General features: G+C 39.1%; 2 protein-coding genes across 2 annotated transcripts; one reads left to right on the top strand and one right to left on the bottom strand.

Moving 5' to 3' along the window:
* The first annotated feature begins 725 nt into the window (after positions 1-725).
* crbn (cereblon) lies at positions 726-14,391 on the top strand. The gene is made up of 11 exons (XM_008409901.3): positions 726-860; positions 1,144-1,256; positions 2,054-2,256; positions 2,387-2,536; positions 4,290-4,446; positions 6,214-6,276; positions 6,364-6,448; positions 6,568-6,683; positions 7,638-7,702; positions 10,198-10,329; positions 11,885-14,391. The coding sequence occupies exons 1-11, from the start codon at positions 791-793 to the stop codon at positions 12,066-12,068; spliced, it is 1,338 nt and encodes a 445-aa protein (XP_008408123.1). The 5' UTR covers positions 726-790; the 3' UTR covers positions 12,069-14,391.
* Positions 14,392-21,468: 7,077 nt separating this feature from the next.
* On the bottom strand, positions 21,469-26,677 carry LOC103465256 (oxytocin receptor-like). Its single transcript, XM_008409900.3, has 3 exons — positions 24,903-26,677; positions 22,815-22,946; positions 21,469-22,563 (listed from the first exon to the last, which is right to left on the bottom strand). The coding sequence occupies exons 1-3, from the start codon at positions 25,747-25,749 to the stop codon at positions 22,469-22,471; spliced, it is 1,074 nt and encodes a 357-aa protein (XP_008408122.2). The 5' UTR covers positions 25,750-26,677; the 3' UTR covers positions 21,469-22,468.
* Between the last annotated feature and the right edge of the window lie 63 nt (positions 26,678-26,740).

The raw sequence follows: 26,740 nt of genomic DNA, 5'->3' as shown, positions 1-26,740 counted from the left end.
ATATTGCAACTTTATTGTAAAAACGATATATTGAAGTCACAAGGTGTAGCAGACCAACCACTCAAGGTTTCCTGGGCCTCTAAAGTGGTATGTTTGGTTTAGGACAATCATTTGATACGACTAGGAGTTCATAAGAGGCATCGATGACTCCCTTCCATAAAGACTAAACCTGAGTGCGTTAAGGTTCAGCAATGACTGATCTTGACAAAATTTTCGAGCAAAATCCATACAATTGGAGCCTGTTTTATATGGAGTTGATTGAAGTTGATGTATAAAGCGCTACTATACTTTGAGGAAATCCTCTATAGGGTTAAAAGTACGCTGAGCTGAGTCCTGCTTTTAAAGTTTGTATTTCACTTACAAAGGAAGGTCCCAGAGTTGTACAGAGTCCATACTGCTTGAGGTCCAGTGTGAATTTTCCAGTCAGTAGTTTTGGGGTACCATATTATCTGCAGGTGTGGATGAAGTGTTTTCTGAAGTCTGGAACAAATTTTAAACTTTTTAAACTCAGAAATTTCCTAATGTTTTTCTTTAAAATTTCTGAGATATACATTTAAGTTGGAAAGTCACGTGACTTTTTTTTTTCTCTCCAGAATATCTTTTACTTTTGGAGCCTAAAGCTCAAAAACAATTTTCTAGAAATATTCACAGATTAACAAAAAGAATTCTGAGATTTTGGCGGATATTTTTTTCATTTTTCTCAAACCGCACGGTGGCGCTCTTGCCTTCATCTGGACCCCGCACAGAGAAGACGCCATAGAAGAAGAACTGGCATTGTAAACACAGAGATATGGCTGACGAGGGAGGCGGAGGAGACAACGTTAACAACAACATGGGGAACCATCTGCAGCTGTTACCAGGTAACAGACAGCAGCAGAGACATGTCTCACGGTGTCAGGAGGGGACAGTCCGTGTCCTCCTCCTGACAGCCGCGGAGACAGCCGCAACAAAGGCCACTCCTCAGGTTTCAAAGCCGCTCTGGTCCATCTTTGATCCCGAAGCTTTCGCTTTCTGTCTTTGTTGACATTTGTAAAGCAGCCCGTTTGGCCCCAGTAGAGCGTTTTTAGCGACTGCGGTTGTGTTGGGATGCAGAAGGAGCGCTAACCCGCCTCTCTCTGTCTTCACTAACTTGCGCCACAACAGACAACGAGGAAGAAGAGGAGGAAGATGACATGGAGACTGAGGATCGAGACAGTGACGAGGCGGAAAAACCCAGCAACATCACCTTTGACCCCAGTCTTCCCACATCTCATGCTGTGAGCAATTTGTTATAACAACCTTTTATAAAATATGAACAAATCGCTGTTCTTTTCTACAATATCAGTAGTAAGAAATCAGCATTATTGCTTCCCTGAATTGAGATGTTAAATATCCAAAATAACAACACTGCTAACTATCAATAAGCTTAAGATATCTGAAAATTTGTGGAAAGTTTTACGTTTAAGGAATCATTTTATTTGTCCAGGGTGGACTTTCTTTCTTTCCACAATCGACATTTCACTAATTCCTTTCTTCCACTGGATTAATTATGTTTCTTTTCCTATTTTGTGCCACTATTGCAAAAAATGATCATACCATCTCAGCCTTTTGGAGTGTGAACCAGCACCTCAGAGTTAAGTTTTTTACAGCCTCTAACTGGTTTTATTTCAGGAAATCTCCATCCATTGCTCTAACAATTTCACAAAACTTTTGCTGAAGAAAATCACCCCCAAAGCATGATGTTGCCACCACTACGTCTCATGCGGTGACATATTCACTGATGTCCTCTCACAGTCCTCTGAGGCCTTCACTGAACACCTACGTGACTTCTGGAGTTTCTTTGTAGTTTTCTTGTGACATGATGGTATAAAAATGTCCAAGGTGTAAACATACCTTTTGAAAGGCAATGCATTTTCTAAATCATCTGCCCTAGGAATACAAATCTTGATGATGAAAAAAGCCTTTTTTACTTTCTAAATATTAATCTGCTACTGACTAGCTCCTGCTTTTCCACCTACATTCTATTCACCTGTTGTCTTGTTTTCTAACAATACCTTTGTTGTTTTGATTGCAGTACCTGGGTTCAGACATGGAGGAGTTTCACGGCCGCACGGTGCACGATGACGACAGCTGCCAGACCATCCCTGTGCTGCCTCACACAGCCGTGATGCTGGTACCGGGTCAGACGCTGCCCCTGCAGCTCTTCAGGCCACAGGAGGTCAGCATGATGCGCAGCGTCATCCAGAAAGACCGAACCTTCGCCGTGCTCGCGCACAGGTACGACACAAAAATATAAAATTCCTATAACCCATATGTTGTCTTCTCTGTCAGAGGAGCTAGATGTTGCTGTAATCTTTTAAGTTGTTCTGGGTCACCAGTAGTTCAGAGCTTCTGCATGTGTTTGCAGTGATGCGGGCGAGCCGGAGGCTGAGTTTGGAACAACGGCTGAAATATATGCATACCGAGAGGAGCAGGAGTACGGCATTGAAACAGTGAAAGTGAAAGCTGTTGGCAGGCAGAGATTTAAGGTCCATGAGATCAGAACTCAAGCAGACGGGTAAGTTTATTTGGTCCCATGAAGTGAGAAAGCAAAGGTCGGGGGACTGAATACTTCTTTTCACTTCTCAGCTCAGTAGAGACAACAGAATCTGCTTTGTGTATTCATGGACAGGTTGTAAATGTTCATACAGGAGTTATCAGATTACTGAGACTAGGTAGAAGGGAGACAGTTCGGTTTCTTGTTAATCCACATGCTAAGAAGTCCCTGAGCAGACACTGAAACCCTAAATCCAGCATGAAAACTTAATATTAAGCATCTTAAAACTATTACCTCGGTAATTAAAGAATATAGCTTTTAACTTTTCTGAATCTTGATTTAATTGACTCTAGAAGTTCACAGCTAGAGGGCAGTCTTACCCCTACATATTAAATCCAACATGAGGAAATTCTGCAGGAGTGCAGAAAGTGCAGTAATGTTTTACTGCTTAAAAAACTAGACTTGCACACACTTTAATAAATATATGCATTTATGCATGTTTTGCAGTAAAAAGAGAAAGATAATTTTCTTCCCTTATTGCTCATGGATGGTGGGTTGTTAAAGGCTTCTTTGAGCATAGATATCTCTTCATCTGAACACAGTATCTTAATAACTTAACTTAAAATAACTTAAATGGCTTCCAGCATCTCATTAGCTTGCTGTTCAGCTAACTGTGTGATTACAAAGACACTTGAGGCTTATCAAAATAAAAGTTCTGTCTCTTTTGTTCTTCCACAAATTTGACATGGACTGTAATTAAGAAGCTTAAATCCTGACTTGGGCTTGAGAAAAATGTCTTTGGGACCCCATTGTTTGGCACACACACGGCTCCAGTCTTGAATAAACTCATGTCTTTCTTCTACTGCTTATTTTTAATTTTATTTAATGCAGAGCAGCTTCCTGAAAGCTAAGGCTAGCATCAGCTTACTCTCTTTTCATGTGAATTGATAATATTCAAGCTTTAATCAAATTATTTGGTGTTCCTGTTAATTGTAGTTGGACAAAATTTAGTGAAATCTTTTTGTGTGTTTTCTTCAGTAATTTATTAGTTTGCTTTGAACGACATAATGGAGATCTTGGACGAGGTACAACATGTTGACGTTAATCTCGTCTGAAATAACATATTTTCCTTTTTTCAAAGCTTTAGCTTTAATTTATACATTTTAATCCTTTTAACTTGGGTAAATAAGCACATAGTTGGTTGGTAAAGAATTAATATGTTATACTTTTTATGCAATTAACTATTTTCTGTTGTCCCCCGTTTGTAATGAGGGGTTGCTTGTTTATGAACCAAGGAAGTGCTACTGAATTAAGGCTTCTTACGTCACTGCTGGACCCATGAAATCCATCATTTTAACTACCATCCTCCTCTGCCCAGGAAATCATTGAGATTTTCTTTCAATATAAGCAAGCTCTTATTAAGACTCATCTCCATCTTTTTACTTGCGATTATGTAATACACATAAATTGTCGGCCATAATCTTGTTATGACATCCTATTATAGCGATACCTCCAGAAATTAGAGCCCTTAAACTATTGCTCACTTAAATGAACCTTTTTATCTTGTGCTTTAAGTTTTCCTGAGAAGAAGCATTTGTTTGATCTGTATTAAATTTACTTTGCACCAGTTACATAAGTTTTATTGCTCTTTGCTGGCCTTCTTGTTGCGGCGGCTCTCTCTTTTTACATACTTCCTGTCACACACTTCCTAACATTTACTCGAGACATCACATGTTTGTGCTGCGATTCGTCACCTTCCTTCTGTGTCTCTCAGAATCAGACAGGCCAAAGTGCAGATCCTGCCCGAACGGATCCTCCCGGACCCGCTCTCTGCCGTGCAGCTGACGCCCCTTTCCAGGCTCCACACGTCCCCCTCTTCCAAACTCAAAGCTCAGAGCTGCAAACAGGCCCAGCGCTGGTTGAGCCAGCAGGTCAGACGCTTCTCCGTGAACAGATGAATATGTGTGTGCCTCACTTCATACCAGAACCAGAAGAGTTAAATTAAATACTGAAGATGCACAGCTTTTTTTCTTTCAGACTGAGGCTCTCTCTGATAGTTTGGATAACAGAATAACTGGAGTTAAGGGGGTACAGTATACAGTAGTACACCAGTTCCGGTATTATGTGTTAACGCAGTAGGTTATGTAAGGAAAAATATGAGCCTTTCCACATTTTGTCACATTCAATGCAACTTAAATTGGTACCTAATGTGTAGCAGAAGGAAAATAACGCTAATTCTTAACTAATGAAAATCTAAAAAGTGTGGCATGTGTTTTTATTCAGCTGCTCTGTGTGAAAACTATGTAGCAATTTCAGCTGCACTACCCGCTTCACACATCTAAAAGCTGTAATATTTGGCTCAAGACTGAGTTGACAATTGTTGCGGCGGCAACCATAACTAATGTTTCTGGACAATTAATCGTCCCAGAATTTATCGCAATAAACGATGATATTGCTGATTTGAGACAATTTGCCAGTAATATAATGGTAATAATGCCTCGCTCCTGGAACGTTGGCTGGAGATGGGCACCAGCACCCCTCCTGACCCCACTAAGAGACAAGGGTGTAAAGAAAATGGATGGATGGATGGATGGATGGATGGATGGATGGATGGATGGATGGATGGATGGATGGATGGATGGATGGATGGATGGATGGATGGATGGATGGATGGATGGATGGATGGATGGATGGATGGATGGATGGATGGATGGATGGATGGATGGATGGATAATGGTAATAATGCAGGAACACATTCTCAAAGATCAATAAGCTTTAAATTAAAAATGAATATTTAACACTGGAACTGGAAGACATTTGAAATATCCAAAATAAATAAAACAACAGAAACGACTAATAAAATGAATTATAAAGACTCAGGACTAAACTGAAAAACACTTTGGACTAGATGATGTGGCTTAAAAACATGTCACAATATAAGTGTTGCATATCAGCTAACATCAATAATTATTGATTTTTTTTTTGTAATTTAAAATATCTGAAATCTTCAGTATTTCAGAAACTGTAAAACTGGGGATAAAACAGGAGGTTTCAGGTTTCTGAAATCTTCAGTATTTCAGATATTTTAAATTTAAAAAACAAATTAATATTTCAGAATAAGTGATGTGAAACCTCATGTTTTATCCACAGTTTTTACTCCACATTGTTTTTTTTTTATTTTTAAGCAATTTTGAAGCACGGTGGTAAAGCCTTAAACTGCTGCTGTGTAAGTTACTCAACAAGTTGTTGCTAGGTAACCACAAGTTACTGGGCAGGTTGTTGCTAGGTAACCAAAAAATGAGTGAGTGAGTTTTAGTTGATGCCACTAACTTTGTTTAGCCAGCCATGAGAAGCTGAGCAGCTAAAGTCTTTCCTCTGCCTACATCCCCCAGAATGCTGTGCGGTTCTGGCTCGGAGTTCAGTGAAATTAATGAACGTCCTATCAGACATATTATCTGTTGTTATTGATAACATGTCTATCGTGATACATGTTGATATTTGCTTATTGTCTGGCCCTAAAAGCAAACAATACCCTTCAGAAGTTTTTTTTTTTTTTTTTTTTTTTTTTACATTTAAAAGAAATTCTGAACATCTGCTCAACATCGTTAAGAAATATTGACAATTGAAAAAAAGATATATATATAAAAAATGCTTGAATGAATTCAGTTCACCAGTGGTGGATTCGTTTCTGTTTCCAGAGGAAGTTTCACTGTGCCAGCCTGACTCCATGGCCTCCCTGGGTCTACTCTCTCTACGACTCTGTGAGTGCTGCAGTCCCCTTATACATCACTAAAGAACATCTCGCAGGACTGAATGTAAACCTTTGTTCCCGTGGCTCGACCTCGCAGGAGTCGCTCATGAACCGAGTGAAGAAGCAGCTCCACGAATGGGACGAGAACCTGAAGGATGACTCGCTCCCAACAAACGCCGTAGGTCAGCCACTCTCCGGCTCACCGCTCATCCATCATGCGTGTCTGGCTCTTGTTTGTGCTCGTTTTGCTCCCTCCTGTTTATTTCATCCATCTCCTCTTCTTCTGTCTGGTTTGTGTCAGACTTCTCCTACAGGGTGGCTGCCTGCCTCCCCATAGACGACGCTCTGCGGCTCCAGCTGCTCAAGATCGGCAGCGCCATCCAGAGACTCCGCTGCGAGCTGGACATCATGGACCGGGTAAGCGAAGGCCGCCGCGTCCCTCTGCTGCGACGTCGTTTTCCTCGTGTTGTGATGGGATCCAGTTCCAGGGCTTGCCTGCGTTTCTCTCTGGTGTCTTTAACCGGACCTGGATTCAGCTGGCAGACAATTTGTCGTTGCAGAGATTCATTCCGGAAGAGTTGATTTACTGCGAAACAAAAGTAAATGTTGGTTGATTTGATTTTAACAGCTGGAAAATATGGCAGAGGGGATGCTTTCTGTGTTTGGGGTGAAAGGTGAACACACTGTTGAAGAAGCTTTTTTTCTGAATACGTCACTCCAGGCTTTCTTCACATGATTACGTTACACATAACAAGGCAGTCTGGTCTTTGTCATCCTGGTTATTCTGTATGCTTAAACCTTGTGTATGTGTCAGGGCGAGTTGGGACAGGAATGTCTATAAGTTCCTCCATGTTGGTGCAAACATTCAAATTACATTTCGGTAATTTATCAGCTCTGTGCAGAACATTTTGTAGGCATAGATTGAGGGAAAGTTACTTCTCATCAACTCAGTCGCCTCCACATTTACACATTCCTGTCATGGCGAAGGTTCTTGATTGACTTCATAAAACACCAATAAGGTCATATCCTTTTTGAAACATATTTTTTAAATTATTAGCATTAAGCGGTTGTACAAAGACACAATTTTTGTTGATTTCTGGCTGATAAATACCAATATCTATGACAAATGATTTGAAGTAAAAAGGTAAAGTAACCCTTTCAACATATTTTAAATAGAGGGCAACTCTTTTCACTTGTATGGTGGACGGATGTGTTCAGGTTTTTTTTAAAACTTTTTTTCACCCGAGTTTCTCTTTTTCAAGCCTGGAGGTTTAAGATTTAATTTTACAGCTTTGTTCACCAGAGTCGTCGATCGATATTTAACGTTTGACGCTCATCACCTGTTAACTCGGCGTTACGTCTCCTCTTCAGTGTACGTCGTTGTGCTGCAAGCAGTGTCAAGACACAGAAATTACGACAAAGAACGAGATCTTCAGGTGAGGATTTATTTTGCTGTGACTTCTTTCAGACGTTAAATGTCAAAATTATAATTTTAATGGATTTCTGATTGAGAAATACTTAAAAATGAGGGCCGAAATGCAACCCCAGGTCCATAAAGGAGTCAAGAGATTAAAATGAGATACTAAATGCTTTGAATGAAATATACATTCAAAGCAGAGGTTTACACACACTGAATAAAAAGACATGCTGCTTTTTTTCCCTTATTGTCTGAAGTTAAATCAGACCAAACTTTTCTTGCTTTAGGTCAGTTAGAAAATGATTTCTAAGTGTCACAACAATGTCTTTGAAATCAGAAGTTTCCCTGAAGTTGTGAAGAAGTTTCACTTTGAAAATCTTAGATATCTGCTGCATCCAAAAGACACAAAAAAAGTCCAGAACGAAGGCAAATTTACCAAAACATGGTCATCCGGTCAAACTGACCGGCCAGGCGAGGAGGATTTTGATGTGAAAAGCAGCTAAGTGGCCCACAGCTCGTCTAGTAACTCTGGAAGAGCTGCGGAGATTTTCCACAGCTCGGGTGGAAAATCTGTCAACATGACATCTATTGGCCTTTCACTCCACAAAGCTGACGTTAATGTTGGAGCGACATTAACGCCACATGTGCTGGAAACTAGTAACGCACATCATCCTGGACTCAGCTGGACACACCATCCCCACAGTAAAGCACGGTGGAGGCAGCATAATGCTGTGGTTGACGTGAAGGTGGATGGAGCCAAATCATTTTTGTTCATTGAAGAAAATCTGTTGTAGGCTGAGAAACATTTGACTCTAAGCTCGTCACAAAAAGCAATTAATCAATTAGTTGCATGATAAATTAAAATGAGCTCAATAATTTCCATTGTGGTTTTACATTTTTGCTTACAGAGACATCATATTCTATTTTACTTATTGCGTGTGGCTTTTATTTCCTTTTCATTGGTTTTATTTTTGGATATTTAAAATATCTTCCAGTTCCAGCCGTGAGTGTTCTTTACAAAATTACGGTTTACTGGTTTTTGAGACTTATTATTACTTATTATTAGACGTATTATTACGCTGGTATCAATGTATCGCTTAAAATGGATTTGTGGTTTGTTGTTTTACAAACTGTGCAAAAGTTTGAGGTATGAATAACCTTACAAGGCACTTACAATGTGCAAATGTACTTCAATTTGCGCATTTATTCACACAAAAGTTTTCTGTTTTATTTGATAAAAAACAGCAGAATAAAGCAAACCTTTCTCCTCTGTAATCACTGCCATTACAAACACGCTGTGGTCGAGCCTGGAAGTTGTATAGAGTCAGAGTTACGTCATGAGTAAACACATCACCTCCACACCGACAGCCACTGTTATTTAATGTCATTTTCCAGCCGCCTGCGATCTGTTTTGGGTCACCTCTTTGTTCCGCAGCAACACACAAAGACGCTAAAGACACGGGAAATTGTCCAGAGCCTCGGTGGATGTTTTTCCAGACAAAAGTGTGATTTAGTCACTAAGATTATCAGAGTTAAGCAGCGATTATGTGTGCTGCGAGATCTCTGATGCATTCAGAAATAATAACTGTGTCTTGCTAATGCATTTTCAATTAGGGGTCTGAGAAAAAGCATAATTGCATTACATATGACGTAATTACATCTTGGAAAATCTTGACAGCAGTGATGTTTTTGAAAGAAAAAGAAAAATCTTGAACGTCTCATATTTGATCCAAAGAGTCGCATCAAAGTATCTGAAATTTACAGCATTGAAAAATGTTTCTAGTTTTATTGTATCATTTTGAATAAACACAATCAATTTTATAGTTAGGATTTTGTTAGCAAAATATGTACATATGATTATGTAACAGGGCAAATTTAAATTCAAAATGCTTTTTTATTTCAACTCTACTTCAGGTTCCTGCATCCTTTTGGCCAAATCAGTGATGCTAAATATCAAACTCACGTTGTGCACAAGCAGTAAACGTTTTGAATTTAGAAAAACTGTAACATGTTAGAGAGGGAAAAGCTTAAAAAAGCTTTTATTTAAAGCTTTTTAACATGTTTTGCATTTTATTTTGGTAAATTACCAAAGCAGCTTAGGCTGCTGCTAAATTTTAGATTTACTTGAGTAAAAAGTTGATTTTAAGGTTTGATTTAAAATTTGTGAAAACGTGATGATGCGATTTTTATTAGCCTGTTGGTATTAACCCACATTTTCTTCACCGTTGCTTCGCTACCATCTCTACTCGTCCTGAGCTCAGTGAACCTGGTGGCTAAGATCAGGTTCAGTCTCAAAAAGTTTAAGTTTGAATCCATTATAATTTACAAAATATGCCTGAAAGCAGCTCTTTGTGATTGTTATCCGTACACGGCCATGCCGTCCGAGGTTGTTGAACAAACTGCTGTACTCAGACACAGCAGAATTAACGCTTATATTTTAATTTCATTATTTTTTTTTTAAGTCTCCAGTGAGTTTCTCAGCTGATGACTTGTTGCCCGTTTCTCCTCCACCAGCTTGTCTTTGTACGGCCCCATGGCGGCATACGTCAACCCTCACGGTTACGTTCACGAAACGCTGACTGTCTACAAAGCCAACAACCTGAACCTGGTCGGCAGGCCCTCCACGCTGCACAGCTGGTTTCCAGGGTAACGCTCACTGTGTTCAGTTGACCTCTGACCTGAGACTCTTGTTAAATGTGTTTAGAAGTCAGCATGAATTCACCAGTGTTTGTGTTTTGCTCTGGTCAGAAGTGCCTTTACCTTTTTATTGAAACAGGATCTTCTGCGACAAACTCAAAGATTCAGCCGTTTTTGAAGGTCGAGGTTCTGCACAAACTGTGAAACCTTCACGGAGTTGTATTTCTAAATGGATCAAATGTACTGCTGCTGCAGAGGAACAAAATGTTTTTGACACCAAAAGCATTGATTTGCTTTAAAAATATAACAACCCTGCCTTGTCTGTGCAAAGGCAGCAGTGCAGAGTCACTGTTGCTCTTTTTTTCTTCACCATTTCTTTTTAGATGATCTGCATTTCGCTCAGTCTGTGTTGGTCTGTTCTGAATTTTGTGCATTTTATTTTAGCAGGCCTCAGGAGGGAGTTTAGGAATTACAAGACATGGAGACTTTGATTTTGTCCTAGTGTGATTTAATTATTGAATAATGAATTTTCACTCTCGATGAACTCTGCTGAGTGTACTTTTAAAGTTAAATGAATTGGTCCCAATGATTTAGATTCTGGACTGGGATTCATATCTTTGCACATATCTTTTCTAATGAGCTTAAGACCAAAAGATCCTGACTGAGACTTTGAGGAGTCAAAATAATATTCCCTCTCCTTTAGTGGTGTGTAAAACTAAAAGGAAGATGTAATGGAACGAACACAAACTCAGTAAAGGTTTCCAAAAAACACAGAAGCTCTTTGGATGGAGGATCTTGAGGCGAATTCAGTCAGTGGGATCAGAGTTAAGAAAAGCTTTGTTGTGAAATTATGTTCGTATTAAGGCATCGTGTCGTTATTTATGTCGCACCTTTTGAGCAAAAGCAACTAAAAGTGCTTATGTGTTGAAGTTAACAGCAGCGTACATTAAGATAAAACAAATTGAAACATATTTAGATTGCACCGATTTTAAAATGAAGTAAAAAAAAACAAAACTAGGCTAAGCGTATGCAACATCAAATGAAAATATCTGCAGCCTTGTTGGGAGCATTAATGCAGCTTACAGGAAGCTTCTTCCTGATGTTTGGTGCATAAAAATTGATTCTGCTACGTGTTTAGTTTTAACTCTAGTCCAGGCTTTTGCTAGTAAATGCTTTGTTAGGGAGATTATAAACTCTATTCTTAGAGCAATAAGTAGCTAGACTAATGAGGTGATCTTGTTATTTATGCAGAATACCTTCTTTTTTTTAAATCAAGTTTTAGCTTCTCAGGTGTGTTTTCCTATTGACCACTACGATCATCTGATACTTCATGTTTAATGCTGGATTCCAGGACTGGATAAAGATGGAAAAAACGATAACAGACATATATATTCAGACTTTATTCCTCAACCAATTGTGAGTTGTTGTGTTTATATTTAAATAAAAACATGTACACCTGAGACCACTTTGGAAAAGGATGGATTTTTAAAAATGAAAAAGTTTTCTAGGAACATTTCGCCACACGTAAATGATGATTTATTGTTTAATTCCTCTTTCCTCTCAGCTACGCCTGGACCATCGCTCAGTGCCGGACCTGCGGTTCCCACATGGGCTGGAAGTTCACGGCCACCAAGAAGGACTTGTCTCCGCCTCGCTTTTGGGGTTTGACCCGCTCGGCCATGCTGCCCCGCATCCCGCAGGGGGAGGACGAGGACGGCGACAAAGGCTCTCGCCTCTTCTGCCTGTGACTTCACACCATCCGTTCCTCCTCTTCAGAAATCGCCTCCCCGCGCCTCGCTCCTCCTGTCATTGTCAAACTGCGAATACTTTCTAACTCGATAGTCATCAGTGCATCGTAACGGCTGCAACATGCGGCAGAAAATCCATCGCAACAGAAGAGCGGGTGGAGGGTGGGGTCGTTGAACGGCACTTTCCGGGGTGGATTTTAGGAGGATGGACGGAGCAGCGAGAAGGAGACGAAGACCGACGGCCTGAACAGACTGGGAACTTGTTCGACATCCCCGCATGCAGCAGCTGCACATCCAGCCGTTTCCTCTCCGTACGAAGCAATATGGCTGAAGGTTCACACTCCGACACACACAAATAAACACAAAACGGTCGCTTCACGCTTTACGATCTCTGCTGTTCTCTTCCTGCGGCACAGAGTCTCATCTGCATGCAGCCGGCACCGCGATAGCAGCCACTTTGTTTAGTGAACTTGTTGTCCTTTCAGCTTTTGGTCTGAGATATTTAATCTGTCGTAGAGCAGCGGGGGTCGGCTCGGTAAATTAGGATATATTTGAAAAGCGAGTCTGTTTCGGTAATTCACTTATTATTCATTACGCACAGGGTTATATTTCAAGTGTTTATTTCTGCAAATGTTGATGGATTTAATTTACAGCTAATTACAACATTCAGTTCCTCAGAAAATTAAAGTTAGGTGGAAATGGGCAGAAATGCCACTGCACTGAACAGTCAGGGCTCCTTTTGCGTGAATTACTGAATTAGTGCACCATAATATGGAGGTTTCTGGGTCTTGAGGAGGCTCAGGTTGGCTGGGGGAAGAGTAATGACTTGGTTATGCGTATCCTGTTTTTTAGAGCAGATAAGATGTTGCCTATGGTTCAGCACAAAGAGTAAGTTCTAGATGCCTCGTCACAATTTCCCCCAAACTCTTCACAATCCTTTCAACGCTCAAGTTATCCCAGTTGCTTCTGCACTTTTTTCAGTTTTTCCTTCCACCTAACTTTCCATTAGGAAGCTCGGATACATTGCGATATGATCAGTTTAGATACTTTGCTTTTTTATTCTCTATATTGTGATCATAGCATATCTGTATTTAAATTGTTTTTTTTTCCTTGACTGTATTTAATATTTAAATTTTCTGATTTTTTTTTTTTTTTTTTACCGAAAGCCACAACCATCAAAATTAAAAGAAATAAACTCTTTAAATATATTAGTGTAATGAAAAGGAGTTTCACCTTCTGAATTCAATTATATGAAATAAACTACATTTTCAAAGATATTCTAATTCACTAAGATGCATTCATGTGCGTGTAGATCTGTGATAACAGGCTATTTTTGAAATGTTAGATCTGATGTATTTTTGTATGCAAGAGGTTTTTTTTTGTTTGTTTTTTTTCAGGATTAATTTAACGTTCTTGCTGATGTGTGGAGGAACTGTGCAGGTAATTATCACAGCCATGCTTCCTTGTTTATCCAACCAAAAACCGGAGGCTAATATCAGAGATGATGATGATGATAATGTGTAATACACTTGATCAAATCTGCTGGGTTTGCATCCAGCAGAGGCTGTTTGTCCCGTCTGGTGGTTTGCTTCAGGAGGCAGCCGTCGTCTCCGGTGCACAAGTGAACATCGGATACGTATCAGTGCCTCATGGCGGACCGTTTCACAAAGGTCAGAGCTAATTAAGACGGAGAGCAAAGTGGAGCGTTCGCCCTTGTCCATTCATTTTGTTCATGACGTGTGGCATGTTAGAAATTCGGTGCCTATTCTAACAACTCGACGTTCCTTTTGTTGCTGCTTTGGAAAATCTGCGAGCCAGTCCTGAACACGAGCTCATAAACAGCAACCCGCCGATAAGATTCACGGCTTATTGTTTCGTAGTTTCTGGGTTCTCTCACGTTTGTTTTCACATCGGTTTGTGCAGCGAACTCCTGGGTCTTTCTCTGTGGCTGTATAGAAACATGAGTTGTATTATATGACTGTTATTCTACTGATTTGTAGATTGTCTTTTATTTCCCAATCCTCTTTTTGTGTTTTTGAAAATTGTTGGAATTTTATTATTTGGCTACTAAAACAAACCACAGCGAGAGATCATATAAAAACTTAAGGATGTTCATCTACAAACATGTTTTTTTTTCTTCTTTGTTTATGGTTGACATTTTTTCAATGAAAGCTTCTTTTTCTTTCCTTATTTGATGAGGAAGATGATTATTTACAGCACTGGTTTAGTGATAATCATTCAGCTACAAACAATTCAGAATTAGGGGAACAGTTTGCATGTTTTGTCTAATTCATCTGACTGGAACAATAAAACGAGAAGCCCTCAGCTTGTGTGAGGATATTTGCTGGATACTAAGGTTTTGAAAAGAAATATAGCAGGACTAATTTACTTAGGATCTTCCGTAATGTGTTTTTATTTCGTTGTAAGAAAACAGGTAAGGCAAAAAAAAACAAATTCACAGCTGAAAATTCTTGATTTGTAAAGCATGTCCCTTAAAATTTAATGGAACGACTGACCAGTGTACTTTTTCAGGTTAACTTATATTAAAAACTCTTGATCCGACCTTTAATTCACACTTGTAAAACAAATGGCTAATTGTGAGACGATGAGCTGCAGATCTTAATGAGACAAACAGGATCCTGCTGTGTTTTTAAAATCGTATCTTAACTTTTATGCCTAAAAGTGGCTCAAAAAAGTCCAGATTTTTCACATTTTATCTAAATTAAATTTACTTTTAATAATTCAATAGATTAGAATAGAAACATTCCTAACTGCCCCACAGTGGCAAAATTCAGACGTACCAGCAGCAAATTGATTGACAAGTCAATGAATGTTTACCCAGGTAAAACATATAAAGACATAAAATAAGAAGTAATATAGACAATTAAAACGGAAGAAAAACCCTTCTAAAGGTTTCTGTGGATTGCAATTTAAAAAATATATAATTTTTGGCGAAGAATAAATGAGGACACATTCATTTCCTCTTGTACCAGCTAAAATTATTCTCATGTACTGTATGTCATGTAAGCAGAATATGCAGACAGTGTCATAACGCAACATTTTGAAGAAGGTTTCTCTGTTTAGGCCTCAGACATTTGGTTCGTTGTGCTCCTGACTGTTGAAGTGAGAGTCTGGTGAGATTTAAAAGAAGATTGTTTTTTGAAAAAATATGTTTTAAATTAGCCATTTAACTTTATAGAAAATAGTTTACAAGAGGGAGACGTTCAAATCAAGTTTATGCTGAAAGCAGACCACAAGATGCTAAAAGAAGTGTTAAAAAAAAAAAGAAAACAATCACACCTGGATTATTCGGATTATTTAAAGTCATAAACTTGAAAACTGTGTAATATTTTCCGCCCAATTCACAATTATGCAGGCCATTTGGCCTAAAAGGACCGGCTGCATTGATGTCTTTTTGTCAGGTTTCTTATAGTAATGTGTTCAGTTATACCACCACACATATATTAAGTAGTTAGGATATCAGTGAGGAATTAATTTATGACAGTAAATCAATTCCAAAAACGAAACTCTGGCGTTATGTTTACCTTCAGTATGCAGATAGTTTTAACATTTTAAACCCTTATTTCTGTTCATCTTGATGCCTGCCAAAAGATTGTGGCCAGCTGAATAAACTGGATTACCAGGTCATTAGATCAGTGGATGTTTTCTTCCCTGATGGCACAGCCATATTCCAACAATGTCAAGATTCATCAGGATAAGACTGTGAAAGAGTCGTTCTTTCCCAACAACACTGGAGAGAAATTAATCTCGAGACATTGCAGAAGCGAATGTGTGCCAGTCTAACAAAAATATTAGCGTGTGTGAGCTTTCTTGTTTGGTGTTTCTTTTTTAATTTTTTTATTCTGACCAGGCAGTGTAACAACAAAGCAGATCCAGGCTCTGATGTGCACTGAGCAAGACGGCAAGCGTGGAGAACAGCTGTGCACACTTCGCTCGTTAATCATGGATGTCAGCTGGGCTTGTTACGGCACACGGGCTGCTCCATGTAAGCATGACATGTTCGCAAGCTTAAGTGCTGCTTGTTCATATTAGGCTTCATTACCATCAATTACAAAGCGCCTGCAGCAAAGATGGTCGCAGCAGGACATCGTCTGAGTCTATGGAAGGTGCTACTGATTGGCAACCGAAACCTCCTAAAGGTTAAACAGGGAAACTTCACACTACTGAGCTATTTTTGGACATTTCACAGTGCTGCTTTGTGCTGCCAAAGTTTGATGAAAGACATTACTCCAAAAAAACAACAGCTCACTGAATCTACAGCACTGTGCCTTTCAGGAATGTTCTCTTGATCTTTTCAAATATTTGTCACTTCACAGCGACAAATATCACCTTTGTTTTGGGGTGTTTAGAAGGGATCCATACTTTTGTTTTCGTCATTCTTCACTGAGATACATCCAGCGCCACTAACAGGGCACCTGATTGGTAAATCTAAGGTGTCACACGCGATCTAATCTAACATCATAAAGGCTGAAAAACACCACAGAGAGGTTAGGAGACAGTTGTGGAAACATTTAGAGGGACAGCTTATAAATCAATATTCCAAGAGTTGGACATCTCAGAAAACTGTTAAGAGTCCCTCATCTGAAAATGGATGGACAATACCAATACACAGCCATCCACTTAACGAGATCACAAATCAGAGAAGCAGCAGAAGAAGATGAAGTGGAAAATAAAAAACCTGGAAGAACTCCAGAGATCACAGCTCAGGTGGAAAGTATGTCTGTAAGATAACTCTTCGTTAAGCAGTCCAGAAATCTGGGCCTTTGTGGAAGAGAAGCCACAAGAAACCAGAGTTAGATCTGCAAGACGGCCAGTTTCAGTTTAGCCGATACAGCAAACGTGTAGAAGAAGGTGCTCTGGTCAAATGAAACCAAAAGTAAACTTTTCAGCTGTTTACAGAGGAAAACTAGCCCTGAACATCCCCCTGAACACACCATCCTCACTGTGAAACAGCAGTGGCAGCATCAGGCTGTGGGGAGAGTTTTTCTCAGAGGAGGAAGGGAATCCAGGCTAAGCTTATAGGAAGACTAATGGATCAAAATACAAGGAAATTTGGAAGAAAACCAGTTAGAGGCTCCATAAAACGTGGGGCTAAGTCAGAGGTTCGTCTTCCATCGTGGGTTAAAATCAAAGTCCAGACATGAAACCAATTGAGAATCTGTTGCAAGATCAACTGTGACTGAGCTGACTGGGCAAAACGTTTAACGTGCAAAACTGGTAGAGACAAACTCTTAAAGACATGCAGCTGTAACTGCAGCAAAAGGCGGATCTACAAAGTGCTGACTCGGTGGATGGATCGAAACAAATGCACACCACACTATTCAGATTTTTATTTGGAAAAATATTTTTATGAATGCTGAATCAGTTTGCTTACACTATAATTACGCACAGCTTCAAGTTAGTCTAGCAGCACATAAGGTAATAAAAAGAATGTGCAAAGGGTGTAATTTTTGGAAACAATAATTCATGTTTATTTACATTTGAAGACATATATCACATATTAAGTGATTTATAGCAGTCTCTTAAGAGTCAGTGGAAAAACCTCTATTGGCTTTGCAGCAACGAGAAGCTTATTTTAATTACTGCATGTTTCCACTGGTATTTTGACCATTCATATTTGCAATGAGCTCAAAGTCTTTGCAGCTTACGGGACTCCTGGTAGAGCTGTGAAATGTATCAAATCGCAGATTTAATGGTAATTTCCACATGTGCAAATACGCAAAAGATTGCTTGGACGCAGCATTCAGTAGACCAATACATTTCAGGTGGCAGAATCTGTTTTATAATATTATTTGTGAGTGGTTGCATGGACTTTCTCTCTATTTTATTCCTCTACTCCTGACATAGACCTCGGAGAACAAGATGGGTCAGCGAGATTAGAGAAAGGTGAGGGAAATGTGGGTGAATCACAAACCTTATTTCAATTTTCATAAGTAATGACATAAATGGTGGCACTCTAATCGTCAGCCATCTCCACAGATTCAAGTCACAACTCCAAATATTAATATTCCTCCTTCCAGTCAGAAGAAACCTGCCTGCAAATTACAAGATGACATTAAATCTGAATCTACCAGCAGTGTGAATAATTCTGGACAAACAAGAACACTGAATAAGTGACATGTGCAAACAGCAACTCTGTAAACACATTTTGGTTTCACTTTATTTTTGGTCACTTCAGCCTGCTGAAATATTCTTTCCTTCTTTGGGTCAACAAAGAAAAAAATATTTGAACAGGTTTCCCCAGGCACTCTCTGTTTTTTCTTCACAGTTTGTTTGCTGTTTAGTGCATGTAGCAGCGTGACTGATACTGTTTGGCATAAAAACTGACATCCAGTCTATAAATATGAGCTTACATGACATATTTGAACCATGTTTGGGTTTCTCTTCCAACACAGTTGATCATTTTCTGAGTTTTTAAGTCCAGACTGGTCCCACCATCTATGACGACATAATGGGTCCATTGTAGATAGAAAAAATGAGTACATTTTTGTTAAAAACAATAAAGTTCAGAAATTTAGATATTAATAACAGCAAATTGCTAGAAGGAAACCTGGAAATCTCTTGAGTGTGAAAAGCTGAACATTTGCTAGAATTTTTTTTGAGTACTCTCAGAAATTATGTAGAAAACAAAATCTAAATTTCAAAAGTCAAATTTTTTCCCACTTTTCAAACAATTCCGTCTCCTTCCCCCCACCCCCAAGATTTCGGTGACTAATCTGAACATTTGAGATGATGCTTGCGCATTTTCGACTTCTCAAACTTAAAACATTTCCAAGTTTCCTTCTAGCAAATTTCCGAGTTTAGTCTCAAAATTTAATTTGCGGAAAGTTACTTTTTCTACAATGACCCTAATACGCCGTCATACATCATCCGCTGCAATAACCAGCTGATAATTGTTTTATTTAGCAAATATTGCCTGATAAAAGCCTACAAAGAGTCTGTCATTTCTGCTCCTGAATCCTTAGCAGAGAGCTCTTTCTCCAGGCTGTCACCGTCTTCTTTGTGGACCCCCTCCTCTTCCTCCTCTTCCTCCTCTCTGTCATCACCCAGGCAGGTTTTGCTTCTGTCTCCTCGCCTCCTGCTCAGGCCGTTCCTGGCCAGGCTCCTCCTGACGGTGGACGGGTCCACCAGGGTCCCGCTCGTCACCGCCAGCTCGGAGGTGATGTCGCTGCTGGACATCTTCTTGTTCTGCAGGCAGATGAGCTTTATGTGCCGCTCGTCGGCTCCGCTCAGCTTGCGCGGTCGGCCGCTGCGCTTCTGGTCCTCCACGGTGCCCGTCTTCCGGTGCTTCTGCAGCAGAGCCTGGATGGCGCTCTTGGAGACCCCCGTCTGCCGGGCGATCTTAGCCTGAGAAAGTCCCTGCTGGCTGAGGCTCACCACCTGCAGCCGGGTCTCTATGCTCACTTTACCCATAGAGCTAAAAGTCACAGGCCCAGTTCATGGTCCAAACAGTTCGCGGTTTCTGCCCATTCAAGAGGCTCTAAAACACTATGGACCCACAAAAAGGAAAGTGCAAACAATACGCAGACAAAGTAGACAACCAGGGCGCTTTTATGGAGGAACTAGTGTGTGAGGAGGGAGCTGTAAAGCACACATGGACAGTTGTTGTTTTGGAAACCAGGAAAAAACAAAAACATGTCGAATTCCTGTTGGAAATTACTTCATCACTTATTCTCTAAAAGATCAAATGCAGCGCTTTGTCGCCAACTAGCGGTCAGGAGTATGAACGTCCAAACGACAAAATGAAAGTGTCGTGGAGAAGAAGCAGAAAAAATAAATGGTTTACGTTTCTGTTTTTTTGCTGATTTTTTTTAACAAAGGAAAATCTGGAAAGTGTTGTGTGCTTTTCTATTCAACCTTCTTGAGTCAATACTTAGCACAGCTCGGAATTATAGCTCTTTGCTAATTACCTGCAGGTCAGTCAGTCTGGATTGAGAGCATCTGTGAAGAGGTATTCTCAAGTTTTGACAATGACTTTCTCAGCTTTATTTAAGTCTAGACTTTTACTGGACCATTATAAGACACATTCTGTTTAAACTTTTATCTTCAATTTGGTATTTGTACTATTTGCAAAAACCATCCCCCACAGATAATTTCTTCCCTGATGAGGAAAGTTCTCAACTATGAAACAAAACAAGAATTTTTGCAATGTCACATCAAATATTTTTTTCTGTCTTCATGAAAATTACTTGAAACACATGTACATTTTGTGCTTTGGTTCTTATTTCATCTCCTCTCTAGTTAATATATTTATACTTATGTCTACATGCTGATAGTACTTGAAAACCAAGTCAGATTCCTTGTTTGTGCACACTATCTTGACCAATAAATGTATTCTGAATCTAACACGTGTTCTGTTTTTGATTCAAGCTTCTTGTCTTTGACTGTACAACTCGTTAGTTGACTCTCATAGTTGTTTTTTTTGTTTGTTTTTTTACAGCATGTGTTTTTATTTAGGTATCCTATCTGGCTTGAGCTTTCGTAGTTGCTGGTTATCTCTTGAACACCTAAACCAGTTTGCCTTCTCTCCTGGGTCATCTATAGGACCTTGGCAAAGTGGCAAAACATTTGAAACAAGTAGTGCTAATAATGTTTGAATCTATAATTATGGAGTCTAAAACTGTAAAGATTGCTAAAAAAAAAACCCAACTCTCCCAATATGTGTATATCTGCAGCTCTCCCCTCATCTTCACTCAGTTTGTTGGACCAAGCCGGTGTTCAGAGTACCGGCCAATCCTACGAGTGCTGTCAAACAAACCCTTTTCATGTTGATAGAGAAAAAGTACCAGATGCAGTCAGCCATAACCACTTACCAGACATTAGCAGGCTTTGGTCCTGTCCAGTTAAAAGACATCCAAGAACATTCAGCACTTGCTCAGAGATTTAGATGGATGTGTGATCCTGTACGTATAAGTTTAACCTTGTGGGAATTGCAGATAATCTACAAATGTATATAAATATAGAATAACATGTGCACCTAACTCATCTTCTTAAAAATAGCTGAACTTGTAATTTTACATTGAAAAAAAAAGGAAAAAACAAAACAGTGTCATTAATGTTTTAACTCAAAATGATGTGACGTTCATGTCATTCTTCTGGAGAGTCTGGTGTAGCTCTCTCAAAAGGTAAATAAGTGAGTGAATAAGGACACGACTGTAGAGTCTCTTACGTAAACAGGCAGGTCTTCTCATCCCCTTCTTCTAAAATGGGAAATGTTTGAATTTTTTCTCCCAACACTTTAATTGTGTTTCCCACACTTAGGGTTTTGAGAAAAGAAAACATCTCCATATAAATACTAACTGCTAATACTCACCCTATTATTTCTCAAACTTGAAACACCTTACATGAATCAGCAGCTTGGTTAGGAAGAATGATAGACTTTCTGTGTCCTCACTTTAAAATTAACCTCGAAAAATTACATTCAGACTCCTTTGTTATCACACAAAGAGAAAAATACACGACAGCACTGAAACATGACTCGTTTCCAGCTGGCGCAGTGAAAATAAATCCGGCATGTCAAACATTTCTCATCTTGCTGCTGGCAAGCTGCGCTACTCGCGTTAAAATTCCTCATCAGTCTGCAGACCTGGGGGTGACACGTTCATTCTAGATGTTTAACAAAGACAGCTACAAAGTCCAGCTACGGCTAGTATGATCCTTTAAACATTTAATTTAAACAGGAATATTCAAGTCTGGCTAGTTTCCCCGAGTCCCACTGAAGAAAAGCACCCCACGCCATGATGCTGCCACTTCAGTTTTCATTCAGTTTGTTTAATAAAGCATTTTGAAAACAATTTATTAAATTCTATTTCACAATTGTATAATAATTTATTATGGTCTGTCACATATCCCAACAAAACACATCAAAGTTCATGGTTGTAACATAAGTTGGGATTGTTCGTGGGGCAGGAATACTTTAGCAAGGCAATGTAACACACGATTCATTTCAAGTTTATGCCTATAATATTGTTTTCATATTTTTATGTCATACGGCCTCAGAAAGAAAGTAGATTTATTCTTCACTTGTCAGAAAATTCACCTTCATCACAACAAACATGAGCACTTTTTTTTTTCCAGAACAAAAGCATCAAACCTTTTTGTACATTTATACAAAGACTTTTTGTTCTTTAGCTTTTCCAGCAGCTTATTATTGAAGAATTAAACACAGATCCAACAAATGAGTATCACTCTGTGGTACAATTTGTTGTGTCTGTAATATTTCTTTCCACAAACCTTTGTACATATATAAAAAAATAAAACATTGTGCAGCTGAAATAAAAAATAAAGAGCCCTCAAAACTCCAGTCTCTTCCAGGCTTTAGAAATATCCTGTCATTTTTTGTTTTTTTTTAAGTCTTTATCCAGTTGAAAATGCTCCATTCAAGTAAAATCACCTTTCAGACCAACAACTGAAGGAGACTCTGTCCACATCTCATTTACGGCCATCCATCCCCGATTTGCTCTCCTGATGATTGCTTCAGAGACAAGCAATAACGTTAGAAACATCAACAGATAAATCATATTTTGTCTTCATCTCTCTGTCAAACACAAAGAGAGCTCAGCGTAAGCTATTCCCAGCACGCAGGTCTCCATGTTGCCCCCCTCCCCCCTGCCCTCCCGCCCCTCTTTGTGACATGACGTTACAACCCCTCTGACTCTGAGGCGTTTTTAAAACTCATATACAAAGTGCTGACAAGAGTCACTTCCTCATGCATCGGATCCTTACCGGCAGAGAGCGGCGGTGGACGCAGGAGCTTCACCAGCCTCTTGGGGAACTCCCCGCAGAACAGGAGGTAGATGCAGGGATTGGCACAGCTGTTCAGGCTGGCCAGCAGCATGAGGATGGTGAAAATCGCAGCTGGAGGAACAGAACTAAAAACATTTAATGTGTTTGCACTGAAATCTTATGAAAATGTAAAAGTGTCGTAGCTTCCTGTATTCATTTACTCAAAAAACAAATTAAGCTGCAGGCCTGCCGGGCCCCAGAGGATGTTTGACCTCTGACACAGAGAACAGATGCCAAAAATTTACATTCTTGATTAAATGTAAAGAATTTATAATGATTCAAAATTTGTAATGGTATTTCATGTTCAATTAAAAAACACTAATGATTGCACAGGTAAAATTATTTATCCTACCATTTTATCAACAGCAAAGTAATTGGGTAAATTAAGTACAAAAGCAGACAATATTACACCTACAACTGAGCAATATTTCTTAAAATACACAAGTGAAACCAGCTGATAAAACTGTGCTTTCTATGTCCATGCAAAAGTAATGTCTTATGTCTTTATGTAAAAAAGTTACAGGAACACAGAAAATGTGAACTATCTTGTCCAGTTAATATTGTTGCATAAATATGTTCCTCAGATCTGTTTATGCTGTTTTTGTTTGTTTTCTGGATGGATTATTAATAATGTAGCTGCAAACTAAACAATATATAAACTTCTCTGCTCTATTAAGTCTGCATTGAAATACAGGAGTCTGGACTTTATTCTCTTACAAATAATGAGAATGTAAGTTTTATGAACAGATAAAAGTGTTCAATGTGCAATAACATAAGTAACAGAATAATTTAATGTAAAAATTGTTGTTCATTATATGTTAAATGCATATATGTTTACTTAGGGATCTAATTTATTGTTCTATAGTTCTTTGTTGCAACAAAAGATAAAGTCATTTATTTGTTAAGTTTTCTCAGTCAGTCGGTCAGTTTAAGTCCAGACTGAAAACAGTTTTGTTCTCCCTGACATTCAACACCAATTAAGGACAAAAGCTAAAGGGGGGAAGAAAATCACTGCAGCTGAAAATAAGTATTGTTTTGTTGTTGTTTTTTTCATATTAATTGTAGGTATTTTCTGCCAATTTTATAATTGTCTTATTACTTTTTTATTTATTTTTTTATTTTTTACCAAACTTAATTTTATTTTCTGTTTTTTTTTATTTTTATAATTTCCTGTGATGTTGTGTTTGTTATTAAGCTCTTTGGTCAGCTGAGGCTGTTGCTAAATAAATAAACTTGGTCAGTTTTGCTATTTCAGAGTTACTGGGTGGGGCTAACAATGGAGAAGTCAAGGCGATTGGTCTTCAGTTAAGCAGGTTAACCAATTAGATGTTAGGGTTAATGTACGTCATAGTGGCATGTTGCATAAGAAAGAAGAAATAATCAAATACATTCAGAAATAGTCAACAGTATAATAAAGTCGAATTTTAATTGAATATTTTGCTCTGCTTGTGTTTTAATAAATTATTAACACTTAAAAAAATTATTTAGAACATTTATTCAAGTGATTCCACCTATAAATATTAATTTATAGGACCAACTGGGGGGCCAAACTAAATTCAGCTCAAGGCTACATAACCTCAGGTGAGCTATTTCAGTAAATATAAAATAATGAAATAATAATTATTTTAACACACAATTACATCAAATAATTGTCCTATGTCATTATGTATTTGAAAAAGAACACACTTTATTTTTTTATCATTTTTGTTTTGATCAAAGTTTATAAACATATAAACTTTAAAAAATTTTTCATTTAATAATCATTACGTTAAAGTTATTTCAATTATTAAATCTACATGTGTTCTTTACTATTTAATAAAATAAGGATATATATATATATATATATATATATATATATATATATATATATATATATATATATATATATATATATATAATTTTATATTTTTTATTAGATTAGGGAGAGAATTAGTGGCCCAAATCAAATTTCGCTTGGGCCCCATTCAATTTCGGACCGCCTTTGTTGTTTATAAGGAAAAACGTGGCAGTAATTTTGCAGTAACTTACTCTCTTTAGGCGCATTTGCGTCCCAGGCGGACCACAACTGGACGGTGAAGAAGGGAGCCCAGCAGATGATATACACCAACACAATGACCACGGTCATCTTCAGCGTCTTCACCCTGGCTTTGGACATCCCAGCCACTCCGCTGGCTCTTGCGGGCAGCGGCGCCCCGACGCTCACTCCCTGCCTGTGAGTCTTTCTGGACAGGTTGGTCTGAATGGCTCTGCAGATGCGCACCTGGCAAACCACAACCGTGGAAACCGGCAGGATGAAAATGACCAGAGTGGTCCAGGTGATGTAGGTCTGCAGGCCCCACGGCTGGATGAATTCCGCCCAGCAGTCAAACACGCCGGGTGCGACCTCCACTTGGGAGAAGATAAAAACCTGCGGCAAGCTGCCCACGAGAGAAATCCCCCACGCCACGCACACGGGAACGTTCAGTCTTGAGCGCGCCCGCTGAAACTTCACCATCGGGTTACAGATGGCTTGATATCTGTCCACCGTCATCACCACGATCATATAGGTGGAGGAAAACATGCCCAGGACCTGCAGGTACTTCACCAGGCGGCACATCACGTCGGGTCCCACGAACCGGTCCGTGATGTCCCACATGAGCTGCGGGCACACCTGGAAAAAGGCGACCACCAGGTCCGCCAGGCACAGGTGGAAGACGAAGACGCGCATCCTGGACATCTGTTTGCGCTGCCGCCAGAGGACCAGCAGCAGGGCGGTGTTGAGGATGGCAGCGGTCACGAAGATCGCACCGAGCAGCGCGATCTCCACCCGGGCCAGACTCTCGTCCCGCGGGACGTCGTGCGCATCCACAAAGTCGCTCTCATTTAGCGGACGCATTTTTTAAACGTCTGGAATAGGAGTAGCGTATATATATATACATATATAAAACCTCTTTAATTAAAAGAAAAATCCTGCATATAAAGTTTGCAAAACTCTCTTTTTTTTAATCCAACTTCAATTCTACACGTATCTTCTCCCCGCAAAGCCTTGATCAGACTTCAGCTTCTCCAGCTATAGTCATTTTTTTCCACCAGTATTTTGCAGGAGGTAGAACGGTGCAGAAGTTGAACTCTTGTTTTGGTCTCCTGAGCTGCGCCCCCTGTTTTTATACTGGAGATCAAACTGGGTGGAGCTCACAACCATTGCTGGAGGTTTGGTTATAGGTCAGCAGATGATAGATAAGATAAACAGGTTACAGGCTGATACATATGAAACCGTTTCCATGAAAACAAACTCAACATGTAGATTTGCTAAATGCCACAATGAGAGAGCAAATATGTCTGCTAAATGTATCAGTTCCAGGGCTTGTTTTGGATTTTTGATCAAATTGGGACAGTTCAACCCAATACTTCTTAAAGTTTTAAGTTCTTACACACAATCAGTAAGTCAAAAATGAGATATTGATGGGTAAAATGTTCAAACTAATCCGAGAGTTAACAAAATTTAAGATAAAGCATATAAAATTAATAAACTTATGTGATAACAATAGTATTTGTAAAGGATTATTAGACTTTGTCAGTTCAAAATTGGAATAAGGGGGGAAAAAATCAGAAAACTTAATATAATTCCTTAATAAAGAATTACCATACTTTTCCAAATGTGGAAAATGAGAGAAGCCAATTTCATACTTCTCCAGAGTTTTTGAGACTGAGTAGAAATCCTGTGAAAGCAGGATTTCTGAGTAACAGGAAATAAATTCCTGTTATTTTGCAAATCTCCAAAATAAACATATTCTATTCATCTTGGAGGATGGCAATTATATTAAATGTTTCAGAAAAATAAAATCAGGGAGAAATGTATGTCTCTAGTACTGTTTCACATTGGTGAC

The sequence above is a fragment of the Poecilia reticulata genome, chromosome 5 (genome assembly GCF_904066995.2).
Source record: "Poecilia reticulata chromosome 5, P_reticulata-male-v2, whole genome shotgun sequence".
NCBI lineage: Eukaryota > Metazoa > Chordata > Actinopteri > Cyprinodontiformes > Poeciliidae > Poecilia > Poecilia reticulata.
This window is presented reverse-complemented; position numbering and strand designations above follow the sequence as displayed.

What these genes read in the sequence shown, in the direction of transcription:
- crbn (XM_008409901.3), top strand. Translation starts at nt 791, where the DNA reads ATGGCTGACGAGGGAGGCGGAGGAGACAACGTTAACAACAACATGGGG. An exon ending in CCATCTGCAGCTGTTACCAG is followed by an intron (nt 861 to 1,143) that starts GTAACAGACAGC and finishes GCGCCACAACAG; the next exon opens with ACAACGAGGAAGAAGAGGAG. An exon ending in ATCAGAACTCAAGCAGACGG is followed by an intron (nt 2,537 to 4,289) that starts GTAAGTTTATTT and finishes TGTGTCTCTCAG; the next exon opens with AATCAGACAGGCCAAAGTGC.
- LOC103465256 (XM_008409900.3), bottom strand. Translation starts at nt 25,749, where the DNA reads ATGCGTCCGCTAAATGAGAGCGACTTTGTGGATGCGCACGACGTCCCG. An exon ending in CGCAAATGCGCCTAAAGAGA is followed by an intron (nt 22,947 to 24,902) that starts GTAAGTTACTGC and finishes CTGTTCCTCCAG; the next exon opens with CTGCGATTTTCACCATCCTC. An exon ending in TCCACCGCCGCTCTCTGCCG is followed by an intron (nt 22,564 to 22,814) that starts GTAAGGATCCGA and finishes TTGTCTCTGAAG; the next exon opens with CAATCATCAGGAGAGCAAAT.